The 10,816-nt window shown below is 36.4% G+C and overlaps 1 protein-coding gene across 2 annotated transcripts; it reads left to right on the top strand.

Moving 5' to 3' along the window:
• Positions 1–5,671: 5,671 nt before the first annotated feature.
• Positions 5,672–10,599, top strand: LOC107619104 (uncharacterized). 2 transcript variants are annotated; one of them, XM_016321357.3, is made up of 9 exons: positions 5,672–6,405; positions 6,706–6,751; positions 6,931–7,009; positions 7,114–7,159; positions 7,248–7,346; positions 7,874–7,942; positions 8,040–8,373; positions 8,509–8,654; positions 8,742–10,599. In XM_016321357.3, the coding sequence occupies exons 1-9, from the start codon at positions 5,974–5,976 to the stop codon at positions 10,134–10,136; spliced, it is 2,646 nt and encodes an 881-aa protein (XP_016176843.1). In that variant the 5' UTR covers positions 5,672–5,973; the 3' UTR covers positions 10,137–10,599. The 2 variants fall into 2 exon arrangements, with proteins under 2 accessions (XP_016176843.1, XP_016177038.1); XM_016321552.3 differs by lacking the exon at positions 5,672–6,405 and adding an exon at positions 6,430–6,610.
• The last annotated feature ends 217 nt before the right edge of the window (positions 10,600–10,816 follow it).

Below are 10,816 nucleotides of genomic sequence, written 5' to 3'. Positions count from 1 at the left end.
GTATCTATAAATAGAGGGCAAATCCTCACGTAACATACACACAGCAATAAAACAAAAATCAATTCTCTCTCTTTCTTTACGTTCCAATTTCCTGAATACTTCTTTCTCTCTCTTTATATATATATATATATATATATATATATATATTACAACATATAATATTAGTAAATACATATATGAATTATTATTGAGCTAATTATATTAATACTAGAATTTCTATTTACACTTTCTTATTTTATATTTATTATATCTTCGTTAATTATTTATTTTACAACACGTTATCAGCACGAGACTCTGATCAAATTTTTAGGAAGACTCAAAAAATGGCAAGGATATGTAATGAAGATGTATGCATTGCGGATAGTGCAAGTTCACACACCATTCTCAAAAGTGATATATATTTTACCCATCTTGTGCCAAAAGAAGAATATGTTAATACTATTATTGGCTCAGGTAATGTGATAGAAGGCTCCGGAAGAGCTATAATTTTGTTTCCCGGAAGAACAAAATTAATAATAAATAATGCACTATTGTCTACTAAGTTTCTGAGGAACTTATTGAGTTTCAAAGATATTCGCCGAAATGGATATCATGTTGAGACAATGAATGAGTGAAATCATGAGTATTTATGTATCACAACTCATGATTCAAATAAAAAGATTATATTAGAAAAATTACCCCCACTTTCATTTGGGTTGTATTATACCAAGATTAGTGCAATTGAATCACATGCCATTGTAAACCAGAAATTTATTAGCCCAAATGAATTCATAACTTGGCATGATAGATTGGGTCATCTGGAACAACCATGATGAGGAGAATTATTGAAAACTCCCATGGACATTCACTAAAGAACCAGAAGATTCTTAAAACTAGTGAATTTTGTTGTGCTGGATATTCTCAGGGAAAGTTAATTTTAAGGCCATCAACAGTAAAGATTGGATTTGAGTCCCCTGAATTCCTAGAAAGGATTCAAGGTGATATATGTGGACCTATTCATCCACCATGTGGATCTTTTAGATATTTTATGGTCCTAATAGACGCATTTTCGAGATGGTCACATGTGTGCTTATTATCTTCTCGCAACCTGGCGTTTGCGAGATTACTGGCTCAAATTATTCAATTAAAAGCACAATTTCCAGAAAATTCAATCAAAGTAATTCGTCTTGATAATGCTGGTGAATTTACTTCCCAAGCCTTTGATGCTTATTGTATGGCTAATGGAATAAGTGTTGAACATCCAGTAGCTTATGTTCACACACAAAATGGGTCAGCAGAATCACTTATTAAACGCCTCTAATTAATTACTAGACCCTTGCTTATGAGAACAAATCTCCCAACCTCAGTTTGGGGGCATGCTATTTTACATGCTGCAACACTTATTCGTTTGAGGCCAACGAGTTACCATCAGTTCTCTCCTATGCAATTAGTATTTGGCCAGCAGCCAAATGTTTCCCATTTAAGAATATTTGGGTGTTCGATATATGTTCCCATCGCACCACCTAATCACACCAAAATGGGAACCCAAAGAAAATTGGGGATATATGTTGGATATGATTCTCCCTCTATAGTGAGGTATCTTGAGATACAAACTGGAGATGTATTTAAATCCCGGTTTGCGGATTGTCATTTTGATGAATCAAAATTTTCAACATTAGGGAGAGAGAATAAGCTTCCTGAAAAGGAACTTAATTGGAATCCATCATCCTTGATGTATTTAGATCTTCGATCAGGGCAATGTGAACTAGAAGTTCAAAAGATTATACATTTGCAAAGAATAGCAAATGAATTGCCTGATGCATTTTCCAATACAAAGAGGATAACTAAGTCTTATATACCAGCGGAAAATGCCCCAATTCGAATTGATATCCCAGTTGGACAAATTGCCACCGAAGCAAATACATGCCAGAAGCGTGGCAGGCATGTCGGTTCCAAAGACAAAAATCCTCGAAAGCGAAAAGAGGTAAATACTATTCCTGTTGAAAAAGACATAGTAGAGACACCTGCAGTTGTCCAAAATTCCGATATAGTTTTAACGCCAGAAGACGTTCAGGCACCTGAAAATTGTGAAAATGACGAGATTTTGATAAATTATGTCTTTACAGGAGAGAAATGGGACCGAAATAAGACAATTGTCAATGAAATATTTGCATATAATGTGGCATTAAATATCATGCATGAAAGTAAGGATCTTGAGCCAAGATCAGTCGAAGAATGTCGACAAAGGAATGATTGGCCAAAATGGAAAGAAGCCATGAAGGCTGAATTAGACTCACTTGCAAAACGTGAAGTCTTCGGACCTGTAGTCCGTACACCAGAAGATGTAAAACCTGTTGGATACAGACGGGTATTTGTAAGAAAACAAAATGAGAAAAATGAAGTTGTATGCTACAAAGCCCGACTTGTGGCACAAGGTTTTTCACAAAGGCGCGGTATAGATTATGAAGAAACGTATTCCCATGTAGTGGATGCGATAACATTGCGTTATTTGGTCAGTTTATCTGCATATCATAAACTACATATGCATTTAATGGATGTGGTAATAGCCTATTTATACGGCTCATTAGATCGGGATATCTATATGAAAGTCCCTGAAGGACTAAAGATATCTAAACTATCCAATGAATATTCGCAAGGGTTATACTCAGTCAAATTACAAATATCTTTATATGGTCTGAAGCAATCTGGACGAATGTGGTATAATCGTCTTACTGAGTATCTGGCCAAAAATGGATTCAAGAATGATGATATCGGTCCATGTGTTTTCATAAAGAAAACTGCAGCTGGGTTCATTATAATTGCTGTGTACGTTGATGATTTAAATATCATTGGAACTCTTGAAGAGATTCCAACAATTATAAAAACTCTAAAAGAAGAGTTTGAGATGAAAGATCTTGGAGAGACTAAATTTTGTCTCGGCCTGCAGATCGAGCATACAAAAAATGGGATCTTTATTCATCAAACAACATACACAGAAAAGATCTTGAAGAGATTTTATATGGATAAGTCACATCCATTAAGTACCCCAATGATTGTAAGATCTTTGGATGTGGAAAAGGATCAGTTCCGTCCCAAGGAAGAAAATGAAGATATCCTTGGTCCTGAAGTACCATATCTTAGTGCTATTGGAGCACTAATGTATCTTGCTAATAATACACGACCTGATATATCATTTGCTATGAATTTACTAGTAAGGTATAGTTCCTCTCCAACCAGAAGACATTGGAGTGGAATCAAGCAAATCTTTCGATATCTTCATGGGACGGTTAACATGGGATTGTTTTATTCCTATGGATCAAAGCCACAATTAGTTGGCTATGCAGATGCTGGATACTTGTCTGATCTACATAAAGGGAGATCTCAAATAGGATATCTGTTCACATATGGAGGTACAACTATATCATGGAGGTCCACGAAACAGACAATTGCTGCAACATCCTCTAATCATGCCGAAATACTAGCGATTCATGAAGCTAGTCGCGAGTGTTTTTGGCTCAGAAGTCTGATCCAATATATTCTGTCATCATGTGGACTGATTGATCATAAGATAGCTCCAACTGTCCTGTTTGAAGATAATACAGCATGCATTGCTCAACTTAAAGGCGGATACATCAAAGTCGATAGAACAAAGCATATTTCTCCCAAATTCTTCTTCACTCATGATCTTCAAAATCAAGGGACAATTGATATCCAACAGATCCGCTCAAGTGATAATCTGGCAGATTTATTTACAAAGTCACTCCCAAAATCTTCCTTTGAAAGATTGGTACATGAGATTGTGATGCGCCGATTTCGAGACATTAAATGATGTCGACAAGAGAAGGATACTGTACTCTTTTTTCCTTAGTCAGGTTTTTTTCCATTGGATTTTTCTTGACAAGGTTTTTAATGAGGTAGTCCCCATCACTAAAGGATATTGTACTCTTTTTCCTTCACTAAAGTTTTTTTCCACTGGATTTTTCTTTAGTAAGGTTTTAACGAGGCAATAATCCTAAATGGTCATCCAAGGGGGAGTGCTGTGATAAGTTCAAAGGACGTGGATGCCCATTCAATATATGGGCGGCTGATTTTCCCTATAAAAATGAAGCTCCCAAACAAAAATGAAATTAAATGAAGTTTTGAATGTTTGAACTTTGTATCTATAAATAGAAGACAAATCCTCGCGTAACATAGGCACAACAATAAAACAAAAATCAATTCTCTCTCTTTCTTTACTTTCTAATTTGCTGAATACTTCTTTCTCTCTTTTTATATATATATATATATATATATATATATATATATATATATATATTACAACATATAATATTAGTAAATACATATATAAATTATTATTGAGTTAATTATATTAATACTAGAATTTTTATTTACACTTTCTTATTTTATATTTATTATATCTTTCTTAATTATTTATTTTACAACAATTGTTCAATTTTTCAGGTGAAGAAATAAAAAGTGGTTTTACAATTGTTGCCGTGGGTGTATAAAATGTTTGGGAAATAAAAAGTGATGGATTGTTGATGATTTCTTCTTTTATGAATTTTTATCGCTCTGTGTTACCATATAAAATAATAAAAAAAATATTTAAACTGAAGAATGAAACTATACAGAAAGAATTAGAAAATATTATTCATTGATCATTAGTACATTAGAGTGAAATATATATATGCGCTTCCACTACTAACACCCCTAAGTAACTAATTTTACTCTTTATAACAGAATTATTAAAAAGCTGCTTAATTAATTCTGTTAGCTACAATCTATTTTTATAACAGATTCTTTATATATGTTAATGTGTAATCATTCGGTTAGTGGGTTATATCAATGGGTTAGACCAAATGATTGGAAGAGTAAAAGTTTAAATATTTTATACAATGGCTAAAAAACACGATCGATTCGATATATAATACAATATTACAATTGATTAGATAAGTATTAGAAAGCCTACAACAACTAGTTGATAAAATGATTCATTATCACTAATTTTGTCGCATCTGCAAGATAAATACCTATAAACAGATACTTTCTACAGAACTTTGATTTTTTTTTCTCTCTGAGAATCACAAATTATAAAAAAAAGAGTTGTGTAACTCTTTGTTGATTCTTGAAGATGAAATTACTTCAATGTATATTGTATAATTATAATCGGTGTCTCTAAAAAATTCGGAGGTTAATACACATTTGGAGAAGAATATTGCATGTGTATCAATAGTGCCCATTGTTGTGAAGAAATAGCGTGATATCATTTTCTTGCTTTAAGAATTACTTAGAGCATGCATTCCTAAAAGTTGGGATTCGATACAATATTAGTGAGAAATTTATAAGTGTATAAAGTGTTCATTATTATAGGGTTTGTTGAGTACACGTTTTAAGCTTGATAGATAATTATTTATTATAGATTTACCTATAGGTTTGTCATGTTTTCAAATATTTTAAAAGTATTTTTATTAAAAAATTTTAAAAATATTTTTTGTAAATAATTTAATAATTAAAAATATTTTTATTATAATTTATATTATTTGTAAATTATAAGACTCATTTACCAATAACTCAAATAGTATAATCTTACTATACTCACATAAGAGATAACGGATTTGACTCATCCTATCTTTGATAAAAAAAAAAAAAAACCACTGTAATTAGTAGCCGGTGATTTTAGGTAGATTGTTTTACTTTTTAGTTTTTATTCAAACTCAAGGAATAAAAAAAAGGTTAACTTTTCTTTCTTTTTCTTATTCTTTGATCCAAAACCTATCTGCTGAAAATTAAATAATTAATAATTCACTCAACTTCTTTTGACTGACCCGAGCCTCAGGTTCGGAGCTAGCAAACTTGCGCCTCCATCGAAGAAAAAAAAAAGCAAAGGAAAATGGGAAATGGAGGAGGACAAAGCCAAGCAAGAGAGAGAAAGTAGCACCTTCTAGAGAGAGAAACTAGAGAGAGAAAGTGGGGGACAAGGGAGCGGGTTTTCTGATGGGTCAGATCGGGAAGAGAAAGAAGAAGGGAAGGCCATCGAAGGCGGATCTGGCGCGGCGCTCCGCCGAGTCTCAATCGGCCGAGCAATCGGATATCCGGCGAAGCCTCCGGCGCCGGAATGTGAGGTACAACATCATTGAGTACGATGACGATTACCTCGACGAGGATGAGGACGAGAGGAGGCGCGAGAAGAAGAAGCTTAAGCTCGTTGAGAAGCTCAACAGTGACGACGACGAAGAAGAAGCAGCAGCTCGAGGTGAAGGAGAAGATGACGCTGAAGAAGAAGCCGAAGAAGAAGAAGAGGAAGAGGACACTCGCGCCTATTCACGTGCTGAACACGCGCTTGAAGAAGAAGAAGAAGAAAGAGGTGATTGTGATGAAATTGAAGGACGGGAAGAGAACGAGGATGCAGAAGACGAAGAAGAAATGGTGAGTATAATGTGAAAGTAAAAGTCAAAGTCGGAGAGAGAGAGAGAGAGAGAGAGAGAGAGAGAGAAACTAACAAGTTAACTGTCAAAACTACCATCCACAAAACCTTATTTCTCTCTCTCTCTCTCTCTCTGTGTGTCTCTCTCTCACAGATAGGGCTATGACTGTCTCTGTCTGTGTCTACTCGAACTCCCAAGGCAATTATGTAAGAGTGTGCGTTTTTTTGGTCCTTTGCAGTACGTTTTTTGAATTACATTATTAATTGTGTTTGGTATTTGTGTTTCTTTGTTATGATGACAGGCAAAAGGCAGAAAAGTGGGTTTGAAAGGGCTCCACAGTGCTTCAGGTTTGTGTGATTTCAATTGGGTAATGTTGTTGTTGGAGGGTGCATTTGTTAATTTCTTTTTCTTTTTTAGTTTCAAAGTTTAAGGGATGGTAGGATTGGGTAATAAAAAGGGTTCGATAATGCACATGCTTCTGTTTCTCTCTTGACTTTGCTTTGTTTTTTCCGGTCTTCGTTGTTAGGAACTCCAACGAATTATACATCTGGGATTCCCTTGCCTGATAAGAGGACACTAGAATTGATCCTTGACAAGCTTCAAAAGTATGGGTTCTCGGTGTTCCCACTTCGCGCTTGATCTTTTGTCTGTGTTTTGCTTTATCATATGATTGCGTGGTGATCCTAATTTTGGGTCTGTATGATGGCAGGAAGGACACTTATGGTGTGTTTGCAGAGCCGGTTGATCCAGAAGAGGTGTGTGAGATTTTCTTTCTTTGAATTGGTACTCTTGCTTTTGGAAGACACCCCTGGGTTGGAAGCTCAATTTTTGTTTGTCATGCAGCTCCCCGATTATCATGATGTGATTGAGCATCCCATGGACTTTGCCACTGTAAGGAAGAAGTTGGCAAATGGATCCTATTCTACTTTGGAGCAATTTGAGGTGCATAAGAACTTTTCTTGATTGTTTGTGAATTTGTTATTAGAGGAGCTTTTGTCTTTTGTTTGAGATTTTTATTGTTTTGCAATGTCGTGTGATCATGAGCCTGCTTACAATTCCCGGAATTGAGTGAGAATTGAAATTGAACATCAGGGACTGGCAGACTGCTTTCTCTCTCGGTTTCTTTTTTTATTTGGTTACATTCTCTCTCTTTTCATTTAGTGGATTCTGTAAGATTGGGGAGCTTGTCAGCAATGCGTTGGTAAAATATATTCGGTGTTTGAAATTAGAATGTAAACCCTTTGGACTGGCTTTTTCATAATCAATTATAATGGTTATACATGATATTTTTTTTTGACTGGGTTATACATGATATTCAAGAAACATGATAATGAACTTACTTTTCTACTATGAGATCCCTCTAGGATCTAGTGCATGAAAATCTTGATTTTTTTTCCTGAATGAGTAAAAATTGCAAGACAAAAAATACTGTAACTTCGCTTACTTGTGCATGAAATTGTTGGATGCAGAATGATGTATTTTTAATCTGCTCAAATGCAATGCAATACAATGCACCAGAGACTATATATCACAAACAGGTAAAGAGCGCAATACTTGTTTTCTCTACCAACAAGTGTGGCATCACCGCATCACTAACCGTTTTTGTGTGAACTTTATGACCTGTATCTGTTTCAGGCACGAGCAATACAAGAACAAGGGGGGAAAAAGTTTGAGAAGTTAAGGATAGCCTTTGAACGCTCTCAGGCTGAGCTGAAACTGGAACAAAAATCAAGATCTAATGCTTTGGTTAAGAAGCCAGGAAAGAGGCCACCAGGTCGACCCTCACAGGAACCTATTGGCTCTGATTTCTCCTCAGGGGCAACTCTTGCTACTACTGTTGATCTACAGCCAACATCTTATCCAGTGCAAGGGGGTAGCTGTGAGAGGCCTGGAATCATTGATGGAATTCTAGAGGCTAATGCTTTCATGATTGATGCAACTCAAGAGAAAGCTGAAGATGTTTTTTCAGGTATCTCAAACAGGGGATCTTGTTCTCATCCGTCTGCACTCATACATGATGCCTTCATCTATGATTTCTGAGAGAAGGATAATAGGGTCAAAATTATGTTGCTTTCGCTTAAGTCTATTGCTGTATTTATTTCAGGGAGAGGTCTTCTCTCTAAGATGGGAAGGAGGTCGTTACCGCTTGATGAGGATCGTCGTGCATCTTATAATATGTCAAATCAATCAATTACACGATCAGATTCAATATTTATGACTTTTGAGACTGAACCAAAGCATCTGGTCACTGTATGTATCAATAGCAATGATTTCTAATTTTTGAATTAATTTCTTCAACTCATCATTCTCATATTATTCTTTTCTTTTTGGATATAGGTTGGACTTCATGCAGATTATTCCTATGCTAGGAGTTTGGCTCGATTTAGTGCTAGTCTAGGGCTTATTGCTTGGAAAGTTGCTTCCCAGAAGATTCAGCAGACGCTGCCAGATGGCTATAAATTTGGTCGTGGTTGGGTTGGAGAGTATGAACCACTTTCAACCCCAGTATTAATGTTTAACAACCGTATCCAAAAGGATGATAGTCTGGTTAGGAAGTTGCATTCTAGGAGTGAATTTATAAAAGGTGATAGAAATTGTAAGATTGTGGAACCCACGGTTGAACACCATGGCTATGGGCAAGTTTTTCAGGGAAAGCAGTCTTCAATTTGTCCTCCCAATGGGCTTGCATCAGAGGGAAAACCCTTTTTGTTTGGTTCTGGAGGGATAAGGCCCAATACTTCTGCTGACCTTGACAATCTTGATAATCAGAAACAGAGTGTCCAATCGAAGAGTTTCAGCAAGTCTGAGACTCAAGGTTTCAAACAAGTGGAGTTGAACTCTGCACTTTCAGCTAATCAAAATAATTCCAATTCAGTTGCTAAGTTTCCAAGTAATGCTCCTCCAACTTTGTCTAAGCCCAGAGAAATGGTATCAAGGAACATGAATGCTGCTCCATCTGTATTGTTCAAACAGCCGGACACTAATGGAGTTGTTAGTGGAGAATTGTCGAATGGAAAAGTCATGAATACCAGTTCTACTAGAGAGGTGACTGGTCCATCATCCGAAAGTACATCAAACCAAGCAGGGAGAGCAGCTCCTCCTGTCCATGGCAAGGAGCAGAGTGTCAGTGACCCAGTTCAGTTGATGAGAATGTTTGCTGAAAGGGCTCAAAAACAACAAGCTTCAAATCATTCCCGGGGTAATACTCAGCCAGTCATACCATCAGATCGACCTGGACAGAGAGATGATTCGGCCAATGCTTCAGCAGCAGCTGCTGCTGCTCGTGCATGGATGTCTGTAGGGGCAGGAGGCTTTAAGCAAGTACCTGACAATTCGAGCTCACCCAAAAATCAGATATCTGCATATTCATTGTACAATTCGTCAAGAGAGTTGCAGCAGCATACATCCCAGATTCGGGGGAACTTTCCTTCTGGATCAGTGCCTTTCCAATCTGACAAGAACAATTTTCCATTTCAAGCACTTGCACCACAACCTGCTGCCTTACAATTTCCAAACAGACCTATGGTCATCCCTCAATTGGCATCGGCTGACCTATCTAGATTCCAAATGCAGTCCCATTGGCAAGGTCTAAGTCCTCCTACCCAACCAAGACAAAAGCAGGAAACACTTCCTCCTGACTTGAATATTGGCTTTCAATCTCCAGGATCGCCTGCAAAGCAATCTTCAGGGGTCGTTGACTCACAGCAACCAGACCTAGCTTTGCAGCTATGATGTGGCATTGCTGTCTTGGTGTTTCTAAAGGAATTGAACTTATTAGAACTCGGTTCCTGTCATTGGATGTTGAATTTTCATCCCAGAAGGCCTGCATACATGTGAGAGAGCCAAAGGTCTACCTTGGTTACGATTTGGTGCAAGACTGCAAGGTAGTGCTGATTCAAAAATGTGCTTGCAAGTTCGGAAGACTCATGGTGGATTAAATAACTTCAGAACTTATTGTGGCAGGTCTCTGTTCCATGTTGTTGAAGCCACAGAAGAAAATCTGCTGGTGATTAATTAAGAAAGTAGGCGAAAAATCCTATTGTTGCCTTTGTAAATTGTTTACAAATGAGATCCAATTGGGTAGATATTAGGTCATCTGATTGCTTATGCAAAATGTATCTGAATTGATGGTAGGGCATCTTCTTAGTTTCTCTATTATTTTGTGCAATGAAAGTTACATGTTATTTAGGCAAAACAGCTGCTTCGTTTTCCTTAACTTGATATGGTCACTTCTTTGAATAGATTTAGGTTAAGTGCATTTTCATTCTTCCTGTCTTGTGTGTTACTTTTTGAAAGAGTTTTATAGAAAGAAATTTTTTCCCTCCATATATAGGTTTGAATGAACAAATTTTAACTTTTTATTATATTGCATGGTTGGTATTTATATTGGGATGTGTTGTGACTTTTGACCA

The sequence above is a fragment of the Arachis ipaensis genome, chromosome B1 (genome assembly GCF_059453495.1).
Source record: "Arachis ipaensis isolate K30076 ecotype BB chromosome B1, ASM5945349v1, whole genome shotgun sequence".
In the NCBI taxonomy this organism is placed as follows: domain Eukaryota; kingdom Viridiplantae; phylum Streptophyta; class Magnoliopsida; order Fabales; family Fabaceae; genus Arachis; species Arachis ipaensis.
Note: the sequence above shows the minus strand (reverse complement) of the source record. Positions and strands in the feature narration are given on the sequence as shown.